Source organism: Pyrus communis, chromosome 17 (assembly GCF_963583255.1).
Source record: "Pyrus communis chromosome 17, drPyrComm1.1, whole genome shotgun sequence".
NCBI lineage: Eukaryota > Viridiplantae > Streptophyta > Magnoliopsida > Rosales > Rosaceae > Pyrus > Pyrus communis.
Genome location: NC_084819.1, coordinates 3,025,282 through 3,046,406, shown reverse-complemented (window position 1 = coordinate 3,046,406; position 21,125 = coordinate 3,025,282). Strand labels below are relative to the sequence as shown.

At 34.6% G+C, this 21,125-nt stretch overlaps 2 protein-coding genes across 2 annotated transcripts; both read left to right on the top strand.

Moving 5' to 3' along the window:
- Positions 1 to 93: 93 nt before the first annotated feature.
- LOC137722276 (protein STRICTOSIDINE SYNTHASE-LIKE 13) lies at positions 94 to 2,667 on the top strand. Its single transcript, XM_068461241.1, has 4 exons — positions 94 to 467; positions 976 to 1,260; positions 1,852 to 2,019; positions 2,268 to 2,667. The coding sequence occupies exons 1-4, from the start codon at positions 94 to 96 to the stop codon at positions 2,665 to 2,667; spliced, it is 1,227 nt and encodes a 408-aa protein (XP_068317342.1).
- Positions 2,668 to 6,914: 4,247 nt separating this feature from the next.
- On the top strand, positions 6,915 to 18,282 carry LOC137722616 (protein SEMI-ROLLED LEAF 2). The gene is made up of 20 exons (XM_068461660.1): positions 6,915 to 7,229; positions 7,563 to 7,728; positions 8,110 to 8,184; positions 8,609 to 8,724; positions 9,683 to 9,797; positions 9,948 to 10,076; positions 10,746 to 10,793; positions 11,001 to 11,203; positions 11,298 to 11,494; positions 11,582 to 11,871; positions 13,270 to 13,419; positions 13,501 to 13,842; positions 13,957 to 14,106; positions 14,465 to 14,540; positions 15,395 to 15,522; positions 15,656 to 15,859; positions 16,250 to 16,390; positions 16,471 to 16,599; positions 16,991 to 17,197; positions 17,762 to 18,282. Exons 2-20 carry the CDS (start codon positions 7,594 to 7,596, stop codon positions 17,918 to 17,920), a joined length of 2,994 nt encoding a protein of 997 aa, XP_068317761.1. The 5' UTR covers positions 6,915 to 7,229; positions 7,563 to 7,593; the 3' UTR covers positions 17,921 to 18,282.
- The last annotated feature ends 2,843 nt before the right edge of the window (positions 18,283 to 21,125 follow it).

Below are 21,125 nucleotides of genomic sequence, written 5' to 3'. Positions count from 1 at the left end.
CAACCAATCATATCCTACCTTTATGAACACTTCAACTTCACCACCATAACATCGCCATCCCAACTCTCCTGCTCTTCTCTTTCTGTGTTGAACATGGAGAAGAAGAAACTGCTTATGCTCAGAGATGAAGCATTACTGCAGCACCCAGTTCTCCTTCTTCTAATTCTGGTTTTAGGGTTTGTTGTGATGGACCCACTGCAAATGGGACCACTTGGGAACCATGAGTTTAAGCCTGTGAAGCACAGCATTGCACCGTACAAGCAAGTCATGGAGAGGTGGCCGAGGGACAATGAGAGTAGGTTAGGGCTTGGGAAGCTGGAGTTTGAAGATCAAGTTTTTGGTCCCGAGTCGTTGGAGTTTGATGCTTTGGGTCGAGGTCCGTACACAGGGTTAGCTGATGGACGCATTGTTAGATGGATGGGCAAGGATTTGGGATGGGAAACGTTTGCACTTGTGACAACAAATTGGTGTGTGACTAATTTCATTTATTCATTTCTTTCTTATGGCTTGGTTTCATATTTGGAGATGCAATTGTCTTTTTTCATTGTTTGAACTCTAATGTGTTTGCATGTACAGTAAATATTGTTCAAAATTCTTTAGGCTAGTTGGTATTTCTTACTTTGGGTTTTAACAATGAAAAGCGACTAAAGTTGTCCCTAAGTTTGTCCATCGTAAATCATTTTGATATTTCCATGAAAAATTCGTCAATATTCTTGTTAAATTGTCATGGAACAGCCACGTGACCATCTTTTTAAGGTTATTTTTGTCAAATCAACCCCTCTACTTAACGAGGATATTGATACATTTTTCACAGAATGACCAAAATAATTTGCGGTGGACAAACTCAAGGACTAAAATGAGGAGTTATGTCGATCTCAAAAACCACTTTGGCTAAAAAACCAATTCCTTTATATGCTTTCAAAAAAGAAAATCATTACATGCATTGCTAATTATAGTGGATGTGTGTCTCAAAAGGTCAGAGAAGGTTTGTGCTAAAGGCATAGACTCAACCACGCATAAGCAATGGAAGCACGAGAAAAAGTGTGGTCGTCCCCTTGGCCTAAGATTTGACAAAGAGAGTGGAGATTTGTACATTGCTGATGCATATTATGGCCTCCTAGTTGTTGGCCCCGAAGGAGGCATTGCTACTACTTTGTCAACTCATGTGGAAGGGAAGCCTATACTTTTTGCAAATGACCTTGACATCCACAGGAATGGCTCTATTTTCTTCACAGACACAAGCAAGAGATACAACCGTGTGTAAGTCAAAAGTACTTTTGTGTTTGAGATTGTTTTTTATGGAAGTATTTTTGTTCGTAAGTGTTTTCACGGGAAAAGAACATTTCAAAACAGCATGCGAAAGAGCATGCTTCTTGCAGAATTGATGTTTCCTTCTTGAGTCAAGTCCAAAAAAGCAAGTGTAATCGGTTTCTGCGATTGAACTCGAGTCCTACAGATCGAGTGTACCATCATGTATCAAATAACAAGAGAAAGTTTGAAAGAATTTGAATTTTTTGGAGATTGAATGCTTTTAGCCACTCATGTGGTACTTTATCATATGATATACATAAGAATTATACGATATATATATATATATATATATATATATATATATATATGATCTACGCATTTCTCTTGAAAACACTAAATATAATTTTTTTTTAATCCATACAAACTTTTAAATTTCTCTATCAAACGTTTATAAAAGTGTCCTTGGATATCTGAGATTTTTTTTTATTAGTCCTTTTAAGATGATTGCATTAGTGATATCTTGACTTCACATGTTAATGCTAATTGTATATACTAATTAGCAACCAAATGAGGTGTTAATGGAAATTAATCAAATTGCAGGGATCATTTCGTTATACTACTGGAAGGAGAATCCACTGGTAGGCTTCTGAGATATGACCCTCCTACTAAAACAACTCACATTGTCTTGGATGGTTTGGCTTTTCCAAATGGAATTCAACTTTCACAGGACCAAACAGTTCTTCTCTTTACCGAGACCACCAACTGCAGGTAATAAATTACACAGCTGGTTAATTAATCAAGGTCATCCAAACCATAGCATGAAAATAAAGCTAGTTTTAATTTGAGCTAGTTATCCACTTTGTCGAAGGAAGTTGCTTAGTTTAGATTTCATGGACGATAATTGTTGAATTGAAAAATATTTTGAGCTACTTTATCGAAATCAGTTGAACATGTCCCTTTATAAGGGTACGTACAGTGCAACCTAATATTTCTGCTTGTTCTTTGCATTATTGCAGGCTAATGAAATATTGGCTAGAGGGTCCAAAAACTGGGACAGTGGAACTTGTTGCCAACCTTCCAGGTTTTCCAGACAATATAAGAATAAATGAGAAGGGCCAGTTCTGGGTAGCAATAGACTGTTGCAGGACTCAAGCACAAGAGGTTCTCTCTCATAATCCTTGGATACGTAGTGTCTACTTTCGCTTGCCCATCCGAATGACCTACTTGGCGCGGATTATGGGGATGAAGATGTACACAATGATTTCACTGTTCGACGAGAAGGGAGAAATTTTGGAAGTTCTTGAGGACAGAAAGGGTGTGGTTATGAAACTTGTGAGTGAAGTTAGGGAAGCAAAAGGCAAACTGTGGATTGGAACTGTGGCTCATAATCACATTGCCACCCTCACTTACCCTTAAGAGATCATTATTTACTAGCCACTAACAAATGGTAGCTTAAAATGGGTGGCTTGATTTATGATTTGTCTAACAACATTGATAATTAGATGATTTGAGGTTAATTGTGGTTTGTTGTTTTCTAAATGTATGGTGAAAATTTGTGATTAAGTTACTAATTATGTTGTGTGATTTGTAGCTCTCTACACCGTTGAATAATGGGTAAATGATAGTATTGTAGGAATGATTACAAAGAAGATAAATAGAACAAACGCAAGGATAAGAACAACTTTATAATTACATGCATGTGTAGGATAATACTTGCATCTCTTCATTGGAGGAAGCACATATCTCATTCTTTGTGAATAACGTAATTGTACTGTATAAATCTCATATTTAATTGTTCAATAACTTCAATTTCTTAATCTTTATATGAAGATCATTCATGCAAAAAAATTTAAAATTAAGAAATTAAACCCTTTTAATTATTAAATTTATTTTCTAACATGCATTATTCATAATTGTGTATTTTTCAATACGCGAATTTTTTATTTATATGATTCCTAAAAAAAGTCTAGGAAAGAAAAGGACAGTCGTCAGTAGTTGGAAGGCAAGGCTAATGGGAATGAGAATCCTTTCCGAATCTTCTTTGCGAGGATTTTTGAGATACTCAAATTATATCTATTCATCGTACATTGTGCGATCAGAAATCATTTTAAATACTTTTATTTAAAATTAAATATGAATAGTATCTAACGAAAACTGATCGCACAATGTACGATAAACGGACACGATTTGAGAATCCACATCATCCTCATAAAGAGGATCCGAAGAGGCAAATGGTATGCTATGATCTTGTAGACAGCCCTATAGAGTAGGAGAAAATTTTCATTGTGTTTAAGACATATAGATAGTGCATCACGCATTATTATATATAAGTAATAAGAAGTTTTATTTTTTAAGTTGCTAATATTTTAATACAAGTATCTCACTATCTCTATAATAACACCTGATGTTCACGTGGTGTATCTCGATGACGCTTATAAATCTTTCATAGAATAGTTAATTGGAAGTAGGTTAACCAAACCAACAACTTCGCTTTGCCAATGGAGGTCAGCATGTGAGTTTCTAATTAAGGCACCGAAAAACCTGTCCAGCAATTATTTCAACCACGTACTCCTCCTACCGTATTGTCTTGTATTTAAGAAAATGAAATGACGTGACTGGGTGAGTGGATCTTAATAAAAAAATAGGAATAAGATTCTTTTTCCCTTTTTTTTTCATTCCCTTTCTTCTCTTTCTATTTGAACGATGACGGTTAAATTACGTCAACATTTTATATTAATTTTTTATATAAATAAAAAGATAAAATAGAGAATGTGAGAAGAGGGGATTGAAGAATATGGAAAGAGAAGGGGAGAGAATCATAATCCTAAAAAATATACGACGGTTTGTCATGATCACAGTTCTAGAAATTCTCGCCTATCGCCGTTTAGGCTCTCCCTAGGAGTTATGTAGCTAGTCATTACTCTGATTAATAAGGAGTTTTGAAAATTAAAAACGAGCATCTCGACACCCGTTTAGGTTATGACTCTTACTTAGATAGAAAATAAATAACTTTTATTTTGCATTTTATTTTTTCAATAAGAAACTTGTTGAATATTTGGACGGACACTCATTTTATGTTTGTTCCTCATGTTTTCAATATGTTCTAATACTTTATAATCTATATGTCATTTTATATTGTAATTTTATATATCCTAATATAATTATATATATTTTTAAGTGTAAATAGATATTTATTTATATAATATATCATAAACTTAATTAAAATAAAATAAAAATCGTCTAGGCCTCGTCTAGACGCCTAGGCACTAAACTCATATCCGCCGCCTGACTAGCACCTATCGCTTTTTAAAACTCAAATCATAAAAATATTAATTGCTACTAAAATAAATGGACGGTTCATCGTGTACCTCAACCTGCAAACATACGTTCATCGTGAGAATGTTTGTCATTTCATTCTTTGAACAAGACAAAGCCTAGTTCTCTTTGCTCTTTGCTCTTTGCTCTGTTGTTTATCACTTCTTTATCACTTGGAAGATGTACTCGCACAAGTCACAGATTCTCAGTTGGTGCGTTGGTAAAAATGGTGATATGCTAAAGTTGCTTTTGGGAGTTGTTAATTGGTGATTCAAAGTTATTTTGGCATAAAAAATAGCATGTGGTTTTACTTTTATTCAATGGGGGGGAGAGTTCTTCTAGGATTAGAAAATGAAATCTCAGTTGAGCATTTCAATATTGTGTGACGACGTACTTTTTTGTTCATCTACTTGTGGATAAAAAGCTACGTTGCGACGTAATATCATAATCTGAATCAAAATTTTATTAACCATCATTATAAAGATTTTATCTACGAATATTCAATCTAATTCGAGAATGTTTAGTTATTTGAAGATGTAGAACAAATCCTTTAGAATAGCGCTATAAACTTGTTACGAAAATTAGATGATCAAAATTAACCTCATTAAGTCTCGAATTTTAGTATTCGCAAGTATATGAATCAGATGATAGTATATCATTGAAGCACGGATATTGAGAAGTTTTAATAGAAAATATATGAGATTTTGAATTAAACTAAAATAAAGTAAAGCTAAAAATAATGCATGTAAATAATAAAATAAAGTAAAGCACTTGTTGAAAACCAAACTCATCAGGAATCACAAGATTACACAAATCAATAAAACCGTTAATTTCGTGTTAAACGGAAATCATATGAGAACAAAAAGACTCAAATCATAAATCCATAACGAGGCAGAAAGTATGATATACGCATGACTCTAATTGCATAACCTAATCATTGTCGCAATTCTAGGACTCCAAGTGAAATGAAGTAAATTCAACAAATTAAACAGCTCCGTTCTTAACAAATAGATCCAAAATGGATCCCAAAACAGGTAATATTGTTAATCCACACATTAGCACTTGTTTACATTTACAAACCATCTTATGTGGCATGGTGATATGGCATGCCAAGTCATTTAGTGAAACTAAGTGGGTTTTAAATTTTTTTTAATCTTCCGATTAAAACACAATTAATTATATTTTAGAGCAAAATAACATTCCACCGAAACATGATCGGCAAAGCTTGACCCAATTGGCAAGAAAGTCAAAAAGAAAAGAGCACCCTTAATTCTCGGCACCATTTGCTTTCTTTCCAACAGATTCTCTCCGGATCCTTTTGGTGAGAATCTTAAGAATTCGTAAATTGTATCTGTTCATTATATATTATGCAGTCTATTTTTGTTAAGTACTGTTTATGTTTAATTTTAAATAAAATTATTTAAAATAATTTTTAACCGTACGATGTACAATGAACGGACACGATTTACGAATCCTGAAATCCTCACAAAGAGGATCCGGATTCACTTTCTTTTGCATTAACCGATCTTGAGTACGGAGAGGTTTAATTGTTTATTACCGTTGATATATATATTAGGGTAGTATTATTTATACATTTATTTTTATTTTTTACACACTTTTATTATTTGTCATTAGTTTTTATTTATTTATTTGATTCAACATTTGAAAATTAAAATGAGTGTGTAAAAAGTAAAATAAGCTCGCAAATAGCTCTAATCATATAATGTTACAATGATTCGAGACCTCAACTCCCATATATTTCATCAATTCGAATTGTTTAATTTTTAGACATTTTTTCTCAAATATCATATTACGAAAACTAATTAAATCGAAAACTCTATCACCGTCACATTATATATGTGTATAATAAAGAAGTGATTTTATCCAAGTTTTTGTTTTCCTTTGATTATCTCAATTATTGTTGTCTTTTAGGGCTCGTTTGAGAGCTGCTTTTGAATGACTAAAAACGTTTTTAGAGAAGATGTTCTTAGAATAAATTCTTAGTAAAAATACAAATTGATCCTGGAAAGCACTTAAGCACTTAATGTGCTTTCTCCAAAAAGCACATAACATATGTTTTTTTTATAAAACACTTCAAATACTTCTGAAACTCAAAAATATTTTTTTTAAAATAACTTTCAATAATTTAAAAACACTTCTAGAACGAGCCATTCATTTGTCGTTAATTTATTCAATCATATTCTTAAAAGAAAAAAAGATTAATGGGATTAGTACGTCACACAATCACAATTTGCATTCTGCAGTTCACTAAAAACAAAAAAAAAAATTATCATTATTTTTTTTTCTTAATTTTGCAATTATTGCATAAGGACCAAAATTGAATTTAACCGATATTTTCTCATATTGATGTCCGAGACAGAGAAAAATCAAGCCTGGGGGGATTTCACGCCTCAACCTCCCCCTTGGCTATATTCTAAGTCAAAATTCCCCAATTAAATTCGAATTAATTTTGAATTCGAATTGTTTTTCGCATCAATTTTCTGGAAATTAATTGGTATTTACGTTGTTTATATCATTTAAAATTCTAGAAATTTGATACGTTGTTGTTGTCGACTTTTGGCGTCTTCGATACTGTAGATCCCGATCGCAATCGCAAGCCCTTAATTGTGCCAAAGAGGTGGAATTTTCTGCGTTTTGAATTGGTATGCTTCCTTTTGTCTTTGGGAATTTTGCTTCTTTTTTTTTGTGGAATTAAATTTATTTATTTTTTTCTGAATTCTGAACTGTAATCTGCTGAATTTTCATCTGGGTTGTTTTTGAGGTACATTTGGGTTCTTAGTAATGCCATTAATGCTGCTTAGTTCAGCTGGATTTTTATTTTTTGAGCTTTAGAGGTTCTTGTCAACACCATGAAATCGCATCCGACGTTTGAACACGAAAGTTTATGTGAATTTGAGATGTATTTGATCATGCAGGGCTGCTGAGTTTTCTGCAGAATTGTGGTTCTGAAAAGTTTGATTCTTTTCGTTTTGCAGAGCAGGGGTTTAAATTACTATTCCTTCAAAAATGGGGGTTATGTCGAGGCGGATTGTGCCCGCCTGCGGGAACCTCTGCTTCTTCTGTCCTTCAATGCGTGCGAGGTCAAGACAGCCTGTGAAACGCTACAAGAAGCTGCTTACTGATATCTTGCCTCGTAATCAGGTTAGTTATCAGCTTCTGTTGTGTGATCAATTGTAAAAAAGATGGATACTTTCTGTTGCAGAAGAAGTTTGGGTTCACTTAGCAGTTGTGCAACTACTTGTGTATGGAGTGACTTTCTTAGTTACTTGGTGTTCGTTTTATGATATTTGACAATGTGATACTTTGGTGCTTGTAAAGTTAGACATTAGTCTTTAAATTTAAGTTTATGTTCAATCTAATCGTGCAAGTGTAATTACTGTTAAGCTTCATTTCTGCTGTTACTATTGCAGCCGTGACTGCTTTTAATAAGTTATTTTGTAGGTCCTAGTTGAGACTTTGAATAGTTTGAAGCTTTGTTGAGATACCTGTTAAATTGCTTATTCGCAAAACTATGCTTGGCAGGATGCTGAACCAAATGACAGGAAAATTGGGAAACTTTGTGATTATGCCATGAAGAACCCACTGCGAATTCCCAAGGTAATGCCTTTTTTTTAATTTTTTATAATGTTTTTCGAGGTAGAAAATTTTCTTTACTTACATTATCTTTTTAGATAGTGTTGATATTGGATTTTGAATAGCTCTTTGATGAGTTTGGTGTAGAGCTTGAATCTTTTCCAGATGTTAATTTTGGTTCATAAACTGTTTGAAATGGCACTAACCTCAGATGTGAAGACAATTTTTTGATTTTCAAAATTTCAACGTTGGCTGATGTTAATTTTGTTTTGTGAACTGTTTGAAATGGCATTAACTCCAATATGAAGACAATTTGTCTGTTTTAAAATTCTGTTGTGATAGGAAAAATCATGTTTATGTCCAATTCTATAGTTTTTCTTTAAGTGCATACCTATAAAAGAAATTCTTCCTATACTCCATCTCATGTGTTTCCATTTTCTCCCCACAGATCACTGATAGCTTGGAGCAACGATGTTACAAGGATTTGCGAAATGAGCACTTTGGATCTGTTAAAGTGGTGCTATGCATTTATAGGAAGCTGTTATCTTCATGTAAGGAGCAAATGTAAGTCTGAAGTGGCTTAATCTTATAACAGGATTGGGATTTCAGCAAGGGAAGTTTTTAAATGATGAAAGATAACCTTTATTTCTTGAAATAGAACTGTTACCGTACACTGTGCGAAACTGTATTTTTTGGTCGACAGCATTTGAGATCGGATGAGTTATTTTCCAACTTGGATTGATAGATCAATCAAATTGGTCTTACTGTTTTGCATTATCTAATAGAGCTAGAACGATGTGTGTTTGATGGCACTGTTCCATTTTTTTGTCCTTTAGCCCTTCATTGATTCTAACTTTCAGTCTATTCATTACCACTCGTGTTTTCTTGTGGTCCATTTTTTCATGTAGCAATTCAGTAAGTTTATTTGATGCAGAGTAATGTCTACTTTTTCTGCATCAATATTGTTTCTGAGGGTTATAAAAAAGTCTACAAGGAATATGAACTTTCATAGAAGACTGATAAGCGAATATTGAATTAGCGTGGTTTTTTTGGCTGTAGTTATATGCACATTTTACACTTCATTCTCTGAGCCTCAGGACTCTGTTGGTTAATTTGGTATCTGCACTTACATTTTTCTAGAAGATTACAAAGCATCATATAGCCCTTCTAAATGCAGATATTTGATTAGTGTGGTGCCCTTACCTGTAGATGTATGTATATCGTTGTTGCCCTAAACCTTCTGAGTGTTTAGGACTTCTCTTGTGACAAAATTCACTATGTATTAGTTTCCGAAACCCCATGGGGATTCTTTTCAGTACCATGTTTGTGATTAAGCTTATGCATCAAGAAGGAAAGCATCACTCATATGCTTGTCCTGATATTTATATTTTTATTGTGTAACCAAAAAAGGCCATATATCTTAACATTGTGTGTTCTAATATGCTTGGTTTTCTATGTTTGTTTGCTTCTTCGGAAGTATATATTTTTTATGACATTCACCTGTGCTCTTCAATGGTTACAGGCCACTATTTGCCAGTAGTTTACTAGGAATTGTCCGGATTCTTTTGGAACAAACTCGACATGATGAAATGCGGATTCTGGGTTGCAATACTCTCGTTGACTTTATACAAAGCCAGGTAAATGATAAATACAAAGAAGTTTGCACCATTGTATGCCGAGTTGTATTGGCTCTAGGTTTAGCTTATGTATGCCATATCAATATACCATTGATCCTGCTCTACTTTTCCCTTTGGTTGATTGAAACTGACATGTGGAAATAAATGTAGACTGACAGTACGCACATGTTCAGCCTAGAGGGCCTTATTCCTAAACTTTGTCAAATGGCTCAAGAAGTGGGAGATAATGAAAGAGCTCTACGATTACGTTCAGCTGGACTGCAATCTCTGGCTTTTATGGTACATTCTTTTTTTTTTTTCTAGCCCAGCTTTAGTGGAATTGTGAAGTCTTGTATACATGCATGCATGTTTACATTGAGATTGGATATTCTATTATTTTATCTCGAATCACAATCACTCTAAAAGTACCCGAACATTTGTATAAATGTGACATTTATACATCCAGACTGAAATTCATGACTTTACTAGTTATGTTTGCATGTCAACTCTCTTTACATTTACTTATTATTTTAAAAGTACATAAATCTCATCCTGTGATTTTCACTTTTCCCTTATTCACTGTTGTTATTGTTAAAGTATACTGTAATTAGCTTTCAAACAAAGTTAGATTTCCTAGTTTGTCTAGAGGGTGATTTGGTTGTCCTAATATCATTAGGGTTGTACTATATTTAAAACTTTTTAGATTTATGCTTAATTATTCTCACCTTGATGAGAGTAGACTGCTTGCATATTTTATTATTTGTTTTACTAATTCCTCTGATTATTGTGGGCTTTTTATATATTTATTATTTGATATTTTGACTTGCCAGTTATCATCTTTTTTTCATCAACCATTTTTTTTCTTCTGTTTAGTGTCAGCTTTGGTTAATTGCCTTGGAAAGCCTAGTATATTATATCATACATTATGATTTCTCCTCTCTTTATACTGCATTATTTTTTTTTTTGCAGGTGTGGTTCATGGGTGAGCACTCTCATATTTCAATGGACTTTGACACTGTGAGTAGGCTGAACCTTGTGTGGCTCTTGTTATTTTTATTTTTGACATAAGCAACAAGTGAGAGCTTGGCTACTGTGAAGAGTAATAATTTCTAATTAATCGCTATGCTCTATGAAGTTTAGTCAATATTGAAACATGTCCAATGCCCTTAGTTGACTTTTTTTTTTTTTTATTATGAATTTGTAACTTTTCCTGTTCTCGAATAGATCATATCAGTTACTTTGGAAAACTACGCGGATATCTATACTAAGCCTGGAAGTCTGAAGGAAGACAGACAATATTCTGAGTCTCAGGACCAGTGGGTTAATGGAGTGCTAAAAGCAGAAGTTCATGATTCATCTTTTCCTGTTATTAGTCAGAAGGTTACTTCACTACCAAGTCTGGAAAACCCTGATTTGGATCCCACAATGTTAGTTCTTTTTTTCTTGTAGTTTCTTTTATGTGGTGCTAGGAAACAGTAAATGTTGTCTTAACATTATTTGATTTATACGTCATTGTCTCAGTGATACCAACAAGAGCCCCTCTTACTGGTCTAGGGCTTGCTTGCGTAACATAGCAAAATTGGCAAAGGAAGCTACTACAGTGCGTCGAGTGCTTGAGCCCCTTTTTCAAAGTTTTGATGCTGAGAACCATTGGTCCCCAGAAAAACCACTTGCCTATAATGTTTTACTGTATATGCAGTCACTTTTAGAGGAATCAGGTTTGAAATTTTTTGCATTCTCATGTTTTTTCCCACTATAACAATCCTTTTGTTGATGTAAATATTTGTTGTTTGCTTGAAAACCAGGAGATAATTCCCATCTGTTATTACATATATTGGTCAAGCACTTGGATCATAAGAATGTTGTCAAACAACCTCGCCTACAAACTGATATCGTTAATGTCACCACACAAATAGCACAAGGTGCAAAGCAGCAGGCGTCGGTTGCGATTACTGGTGCAATATCTGATCTGATTAAACATTTACGAAAATGCCTGCAAATTCAAGCTGCGGTATCAAGCCCTAGGAGTTTAGATAAAGGGAACCCAGATCTCCGATCGGCACTTGAAAGATGCATCTCACAGTTATCAAATAAGGTTGGTCTTTTTCAAGCCTAGATTTTAAATTGAGTATTACAGAATTTTGTGAATATTTTTTAATAATCTGCATGCATACTGAAATGAAAGGTTTGAAGAAATTTCATGAGGTATGTTTTTTATTGTTGTTTGTTCTCTTTCTCTCTCTCTCTCAGTGATCAAATGGTGATAGTAGGTTACACAATGAAGTCGTGGCTTCAACATCTTAAAATAACATGGCATTTTAGTCTGTTCAGTTAGTGAGCAGTTTTAAGAATGGTAAAAGAACTTATTATGACGATGTGAAAAGAGAAGATTATCCTATTGTGAAGTGTCTTTTGGTCATATTGAGTGTGTCCTTCGCAGAATTTTAAAAAGTTAGTTCTTTTTAGTTTAACCTGAAATTTCTTTCTTTTGGGTGATTTGAAAGGAAGGGAAGAATTAATCGAATTAATCATTCCCTTCTACAGTTTGGTCGAGAAAAATTGGGAGAGGAGCGATCTTGTTGGGTTTGACATATGTGCATTTTCTAATCCTCCCCAAGCTGAGGGATTTAAGAAAGACAAACCATATTCTAAGTCTCAGGACAACTGTACCAAGGAGAGTTAGAGAAAAGGCTCACGGTTTATCTCTGCAGGTTTAGCTTTTTGGTAACATTGTGGAATTATCAAACCTAGTGTTGATTCAGAAAAAAATAATAAAGAATTGGATCAGAATATTGTACCTGGACTCAGTGATCTTCCTAGACTTTCAATTTTTCTTCCAAATACAATAGTTACGAGCAGTCTTAGCTTCTATCTGAAAGAAGATAGGCACCTGCACAAGGCACTCCGATGCTCAAGTAGTGTTTACAAATGAGATTTTAGTGATTATAAGGTTCTGTGTTGCATACCTACATTTTTGTATTCAATTCCTATATGAAGGATTGCCGAGAGTATCTTGATGCCGTGCCCCCATGATCCCATTTCTAAGCTCATGGATCCTAAAAATTCTTGGCTGGTTTTGGTTCAGATAGAATATTTTTTGGAAGTATAACTGTACAAGGTGGAAGGAAGTTTGTGTTTAACAATTTCTTTGGGACAAAGTTTGCTTTTGGTCATCTTATGGGATCTTGTTTCCGACTGGTCTTTTCATGCTATTTATTCGGATTGTAATGCTGTCATATTACAATTTTGTTTAATTGTTTTGCTGTCATGTTTGTCTTAATTTAGATGTAGGAAAGTTGGCTGAAAGTAGGTCAATTTTGGAGCTACAATACAAAACAAAAAATAAACATGGAAATTAAACAGATTTTATAGGTTACTGCTCATGTCAAGTTTGTTGTTAATTTTTATGTGTTGCATTCATTATACTTTTTTCCCTTTACTTCTCGGACCATTTTCTGTGTGTTACACTAGTAATGCTGTTTCTGGTTCACAGGTTGGAGATGTGGGACCCATACTTGATATGATGGCTGTGGTGCTAGAGAATATTTCAACTATTACTGCTGTTGCTAGGGCGACAATCTCTGCTGTTTATCTAACTGCAAAGATAGTCTCTACTGTTCCTAATGTATCATATCACAAGAAGGCAAGGCCACTCTTTTAGATTGCACTGGACTACTTTATATCATCATGTTGAACTATCTAAGTGTTGTTATAACCTGTTCAGGCTTTTCCTGATGCTCTATTTCACCAATTACTCCTAGCAATGGCCCACCCAGACCATGAAACACGAGTTGGAGCACACAGCATTTTCTCTATGGTGCTTATGCCTTCCCTACTTGCTCCTTGGTTAGAGCAGAAAATGAACCCTCTGCAAGCTGTTTCTGCATCTGTTAGTACATTGCAGAAGGTAAAGGAGGGAAGTTTCTCCCTTCAGGATGAAGAGAAAGATGCAGTAGTACCTTTGAATGGAGAACCGAGGGAAGAAGGAAGTCAAATATCAAATGTCTTTGAGAAACAATCTGGTCAATCTCACAACTTCAAGAGTGCTTTGACTTGTGGAAGAACAGTATGAGATCTCAAACTCATTATTTCAGTTTTAGTTGTTAAGAGTTGCAAATTCCGTGTTTTAATTTAAGTATTTAAATAAATCTAATCATATGTCTTTTCTGAAATCTTACAGGATCTAACATCCCTTCGGTTAAGTAGTCACCAAGTGAGTCTTTTGCTTTCATCAATCTGGGTTCAGGCAACATCTGCAGAGAATACCCCTGAGAACTTTGAGGCAATGGCCCACACTTATAACGTCGCGTTACTGTTTACCCGATCAAAGGTGAGATTTAGCCTATAAGTCAATACCGTTTCTCTATGTTTTTAACTGGTGCACATCTTGATCTGTATAACCCAGCTTCGTTTTATCTTTGTTATATTCGCAACCTGAGAATATCCAAGTTGACCCACCAAACTTTTTTACACTTAGAAATCCAACTTTTCCCTTCCCAGTGACTTTACAATTAGAAAGTACCATGGAGTGATTTTGGAGAGAGTTCTACAGGGAAGTTGTAAAGTGGATTTGGGGTTTTCACCTAATTTTAACCTGATGTCGTTGATAGACTGAAAATTCTTCATTTTTTACCCCTTGGCATTTCTTAACTCTCAATGATGATTTCTTTTGCTTTTACTCTTGCCAGGCCTCCAGTCACGTGGCTTTAGTAAGATGTTTCCAGCTGGCATTTTCTATTAGAACTATTTCCTTGGATGTAGATGGTAAGTCAGATTTATCATTATCTGATAACTAATTATTGAGTGCTTATGGATCATAATGGTAACACTATAAAATGCAAGCAGGTTGAATCATAATGGTAAACTATAAAATGCAATTAGGTTGAACTTGTGTGTTGATACGCTCTTGAACACCCTATCCTTTTCCTGGTCCCAAATAGTTGGATTGGTTTTGTGCTAGAGCCTAGAGTCCATCCTCGTTTTAGTTTATTAGTTTTGAGTTTCTTCCTTTGTGATTAGAACAATTGAGTTTAAGGTTAGTTCATTACAAAGGGGTTTGTACCAATTTGGTGTTTACCAAGAAATACATCTGCTCAATGCATGGCTGGTAAATCGATGGGTAATGATTCAAGGCAGGTTGTATTCTTTAAATAAGTAACGTGACTTTTGAGGCATGAGAAAAGTGCATCACTTATTAGTTTGCCTAACTTTATCCTTCCGTGATTCATAAATTTCCTACAGACTTTCACATTTAGGTGCTAATACTCCATAGTTGGGCCTAACATGTGCAGTGTCAAACAAGATGTGAGGTTTTGAAATTCAAACATGGGATTTCCTTTGGTGCTATTATTGGCACTTCAAAAATCTCATTGTCCACTCTTCACAAGTATACTGTTTCTTTCTACATATAGAAAGTTTGGAGTGCACAATGAGATTTCTGGAGTGCCAATAACAGCTCCCTTTCCTTTTTCAACAGCAGCTATTAGGTTGTGGTGAACTTTGTCTTGTTTCACCCAAAAAAAAAAAAAAAAAAAAAAGGTCCAAAACAAAACAAAGCCTTCAAAATTATTTGTTGGTGAAAAATATTCTAATATGTTCTTTGTGCATGCTGACTGAAGGTGGTTTGGACCCATCTCGTAGAAGGTCTCTCTTTACCCTGGCCTCGTACATGCTTATATTTTCAGCCCGGGCTGGTGACCTCCCAGAGCTAATTCCAATTTTCAAAGCATCTATGACAGATAGAATGGTTAATTTCTACATCTTAACTTTCAGACTATGCCCTTTCATTTTAACATAATTCGTTGATATACATGTATCATGTATGTATCCTTTTCGAGCTTGACGTTTTGTTAATTTTTTTATTTTTTCAAAATTTGCAGGTTGATCCCGGTCTTCAGTTAGTTGATGGTATCTGGCTGCAGGCAGTTTCTATTGAATCTGATAAGGAGAGGATATCTTATGGATCATTGCGGGAAGATGAAGTTGCTGCATTGAAGTCTCTGTCAGCAGTTGAATTAGATGATCAGCTACTAAGAGAAACTGTGATATCCCACTTCATGATTAAATTTGCAAAATTGTCAGAGGTGATATTCTTGTTTTCTAATATAATCTCTAAAGAAATGCTTTTAGTGCAACTAGCTAATTGTTGGCTTCATGAAATGTTTAACAAAGTAACAGAAATTGCGATCCCTACTTCGGGACCCCCATAGTGCAGTTTATATAATCAAGATATAGTTGTTTTCCTAGTGGTGCTGAAACTTCAAGCATTTGGTTAAGGATAAATTATCCATGGTTTGACCAGATATTCATAATCATACCCTTCTCCCTTAAATTGTTAATAATTTAAATACAATACTAACTTTCTTAGAATTACTTCATATTTGTCTCTCTAATATATTTACACTCCCCATGAACGCACACAGCCTAGCTTTTTCTTTGTATTAACATTTTGTTTTAACTCTCTTCTCTCAAAGGTTGAGTTGTCTAGCATCAAGAAGGAACTCTTACAAGGATTTTCACCTGATGATTCATTTCCTTTAGGAGCTCCGCTATTCATGGAGACACCACGACCATGTTCTCCTCTTGCCCAGATAGATTTTCCTGAATTTGATGAGGTTCAGTTTCATCTGTTTGTATCTCTATATTCATGTCTAGCATTCAAATATGTTGCATGACAGAGGGGGTTTTCTCTCAGGTGATGCCTCCAGGTTCATTGACAGATGATGAAGCCTACCCTGAACCTAGTGGAAGTCAGTCAGACCGCAAATCATCACTCTCCATCAATACACTTGACATTCTAAGCGTTAATCAGCTCCTTGATTCAGTAAGACAAGATTCTTATTATCTTTCACCTATGAAATTTATGTTTAGGCCATTCGCTATGCTGTATGTTTAGTGGCAAAGAGCAAGATAATTGACTTTAAGTTGGTGCAGTCGTTTTGTTGTCCTCCTCCCCTCTTCAATTTGTTAGAAAGAGTTTGAGAAAATGGACACAAATTGCAAATTGCATTCTGTGCAATTTTTCTGACGAATTGGAGAAGTTTGGGATGAGGGAACAACAAAACAAATCAGCTCTTTCCAAAATCTGATTGAGTATATTCTCACCTGATAAAGTTTTGAAAATTAGCTAGAATTAACAGCATGATCTTTATGCTGGAAAACACTTAAGGGGTACGCTTACTATCTATAACAATATTGGCTTGTCTTACTGCCAGGTTCTGGAAACAGCACGAGAAGTTGCAAGCAACCCAGTTTCCACAACGCCAATACCTTATGACCAAATGAAGAGCCAATGTGAAGCCCTTGTAACAGGTAAACAGCAGAAGATGGCAGTTCTTCATAGTTTCAAGCAAGCAGACACCAAGGCGATAGTCCTCCTCTCCAGTGAAAGTGAAAATACATGCCACACGTTATCAACCACGGTTAGTAAATATGTCATTATGATATTAATTTGTTACTGAACTTATTAACCAGCTAATATATTTCAGGTCTAACTCCGTATATTCACCTTTCCTTTAAAAAAGAAAATGATTACGAATACTCCTCATGAGGTTTAAAAGAGTTAATTATTGCATTGATGATTATGGTGATGACGATAACAGCAATATGACAACCATGATCCTTAGACCTTCCCTCAAGCTGACTTCTACTGAGGTTATGATTTCAGCATCACAGATTTTGATGTGTAAAAAGAATGGCTCGGTTTCAAAATGACTTTTCCCTATCTGAGTGTGACTTGTACTTGTATCACATGGCAAGGAGTAACTCATGTCCTTATGGGAACTATAATAATAATGTGCCTTAAATTGGACAGTGTGATATATACGGTGGTCTACAGTCGATAGATATGCAAATGTGTAATAGAATGAAGCTGAATGATACACGGGAACTAACACTCGTTCTCTGGGTCTGGTTTGTTTTGTTCGGTATGTTGTGCTCTCCTTTCTTCTGTTTTGGTTTGTTGTGACTCTTTGGGTTTCTTTCAGGCAACGGAATTTTCAGAAGGGGATCTAAAGTTGAAAAACAAGGATCAAATTCGAGTACAAAATCAACTTCTCCTCTGCTCGCGTGAGTATGGACAACATTCTTTCAAATTACCGCCTTCAAGTCCGTATGACAAATTCTTGAAAGCTGCCGGATGCTAATGTCACTAGACGTATCGTATGTCTGCATGTAACTGTAGTACATTGCGCTTTATTATCTCCATGTTCCTCGTGAAAAGTCGGGTATTTGTTCATTCTTTAGCATCAATTAAATCAATATTTAGTTTTGTATCGAAGCTCGCTACCTTTCATGTTCAAAAGTAACAAATGAGCGGTGAGGGTCGTGTTGGTGGAAAAGGGAGTTTTCTTTCACAAGACAGTGTTATGTTGTGGATTTTGAGGCCATATTTGTTAATGTGTTTGTCGATCTTCATCCAGTTTGGTTTATAAGTTTGGACAATCTTGTGTGTAAATTGTTTGTGAAACGTTGTTCAAATATTTTATATATAAACAAATTTGCAGCTTACTCTCCCCTGACGGAGCCAACCCTCCCGGGATGCCGGAAACTGGTCTTCAACGCCGGCAATTGGCATCTGATTTTGAAATAGGCCCCTGATGCCAGCAATCCTCCCATCGGTCCTCCGCATACAGGGACTCTCGTACATAATTTTCAATACCTATCCCCCATGAGATGTGATCTAACAAAGTGGAGACTCTGTGCCGTTAGCGTCATAGAACAAACAAAATATTTAATGTTATTTGAAAATATGTAGCTTTGATTTTCTCAAGAGGATGTTCTTATTGAATGGTCAAACAATATATAGCCACTATGGGAATGGATGCCTTCCAGTTTGAATTGGTTTTACCCTGAAGCGCAATAACAACTTACATAGAACAAATTTATTGTTACCGTGGCATGTGACGTCCCATGTATAATCCACTTGAAAATTAGAGTGTCTGGAATTTCTCTAATTTCTTGGCAATCGAGTTTTACATGAGTGTGATCTTTATACAAGTACAAGTATCCTATTCAAGGCAAGTTTATACAGCATATCAGTTGCTCACTGATACGATTCTACAAATAAGGTGATAATGATCGTATGATAAAGGGACTGAGTTTTTTTTGTTTGTTTTTGTTTTGTTAATATACACAACTTGCTAATGTAATTTAAAATCATAAGTAGACTTCTAGACGTTTTGCTAATATGTGCATCAAAAGTCAATAATATATATTATACATAAAGCTCCACAACTTGGCATGACCATGTTTGATATATATGCACCAACTACGACAAGTAGGCTAGTGTAAAAAGCGAACAACTCTCTACAGAAAAAAAAAAAAAAAAAAAAAAGGAGATCCTGGATTCAATACTTTACAAGCTACGAATCTGCTTGATCGTGCCCACGTGTAGGGTGCAAATCCCAACTAATCTTCTCCAAACCCGAAAATAGTGGATAATCGTGTTTTACCACTAGTTGTCATCTTTTCATGTAAAAAGAAGATACATACACAACTCTAATGTAATTTAAAACAGATGTAGAGAAGTTCTAATGTCAACTTCCTAATATGTACATCTGAAGTACTAAAGCCAATGGTATAAAACAGATGCATATTATATATATATATATTTCCTAAATTGTCTGATGTGATCTAAAACATCTTACTAGATGGACCTCTCTAGCTAGACGTACAATATCCTAAAAGGATTTCACCCTAAAAAACAATATCGTAAAGAGTAACAATTCATGGCCAAACAACACAAATCTCCCCAACAATAGAAAAAAAAAAAAGGGTTTGAAAACTTTGAGTATTAATCAAAATAACAAAAATGTGTTGTAAGTAAATATTACAAGAAGTGACTTTTTAGTGAAAAAATGTCTTTTTCGTTAAAAATGAACAGTACAAAGAGTGTTTCGTTAAAACTCCTATAAAAAGGTTTAATTGTCGCATCTAGGTGCTTTCTTCTTTTTATGTTTTTTTATTTTCATTTCTTCTGGAAATGTATCATTGTTGTTTAGTAGTAATTATCGAAAATCTTAAATTCGATTCTTGGAGATAAATTTGATATCAAATACATGTGTGGTCCATTACGTGACTTAATCAAACCCCACATCCCTTAATGCAAGTATTTTTCTTGTGTTTAAAAACATAATTTTTCTCAAAAAAAAAAAAAAAAAATTTCTTATTATTTGGGTTCATTTCGAATGCTTATCTAGCAAACACTTTCTCATCCACATCAACATTCATTTGTCATGCAAAGCTCCCACTCTACTGTCTTATCTAAACTTGTTTCTTAATGCATGGCAAAATAACACCTGTCTTCATTTTTCTTTCTTGAAAATGGATGAGGATGCTAGGAATCCTTACATTCTATCCGTTTACAGTATATTGTGTGATCAGTTTTAGTTATGTACTGTTTATGTTTAATTTTAAATAAAAATATTCAAAATAATTTTTAACTGCATGAAGTACAATGAAAATATAAGATATGAGGATCCTCATAAAGAGAATCCGGATGAAATCCAAATCGAAAAAACTTGGCAATAGATTTAAATCTAGGTGATTTTTTTTTTCTTTCTGTTCTTTCACTCCACATTTGTTGTCGTGAATGGCTTCCAATCCACATTTAATTAAATTTGTTTCTTAATGCATGGCTAAATGACACTTGTTTTCATTTTTCTGTTTGAAGCAACTGCAAATTGAGGGACCATGCAATAGATAGAATGGTTTAATTATCATAAATATCTTGATTGATCATACCAACAAACCCTTGAATTCTAACGCTAGCCGCTATCTAAAGAGAAAAACAGAAAGAAAAAAAACCCTTAGCCATCGACCCTGGTCATTAGCATTAAGAGTGAGCATAAGGTGGGTTGGTCGGGTTGGACTTTAACTAGTAGTCTGAGTTTGCATTACTAAAATTTATTTTCGCCCAAGAAAATGGGTAAATCAACCCATCAAAACCGTTTTAAGGCGGATTCCACGAGTTGAGAGTATTTTTTTATTCTTGAAGTGATCAGTATGAATGAAGAATAATCCAGATTATGTCATATTATGCTTAAATTATGTGATTTTGGTGTTGAAGAACATTAGGTGTTACTTAATATTTAAATTTCATTATTAAAATAAAGTATAAATGAACATGGGTAATGAATAACTATTATATTGTATGCGTATATACACATGTGGATTAAGAATTGTTGATGTTCGGGTCGGTTAGTGACGATCCTTCTTGATCTCTTTCATCTCTTTTTTTACATATTTCATCTATCTTCAAATCATTTTTATCTCTAGTTGTAATCGTTCTTTGCTTTAACGAGAAGAGTCTTCGTAGTTGTGATCGCTCTTTCACTCTGCAGAAGAGAG

Excerpts from the sequence above, each read along its gene's own strand:
- LOC137722276 (XM_068461241.1), top strand. The coding sequence starts at position 94 with ATGGAGAAGAAGAAACTGCTTATGCTCAGAGATGAAGCATTACTGCAG. Across the intron at positions 1,261-1,851 it reads AGCAAGAGATACAACCGTGT|GGATCATTTCGTTATACTAC; the intron begins GTAAGTCAAAAG and ends ATCAAATTGCAG. Across the intron at positions 2,020-2,267 it reads ACCGAGACCACCAACTGCAG|GCTAATGAAATATTGGCTAG; the intron begins GTAATAAATTAC and ends GCATTATTGCAG.
- LOC137722616 (XM_068461660.1), top strand. The coding sequence starts at position 7,594 with ATGGGGGTTATGTCGAGGCGGATTGTGCCCGCCTGCGGGAACCTCTGC. Across the intron at positions 16,391-16,470 it reads ATTTTCCTGAATTTGATGAG|GTGATGCCTCCAGGTTCATT; the intron begins GTTCAGTTTCAT and ends GTTTTCTCTCAG. Across the intron at positions 17,198-17,761 it reads GCCACACGTTATCAACCACG|GCAACGGAATTTTCAGAAGG; the intron begins GTTAGTAAATAT and ends GGTTTCTTTCAG.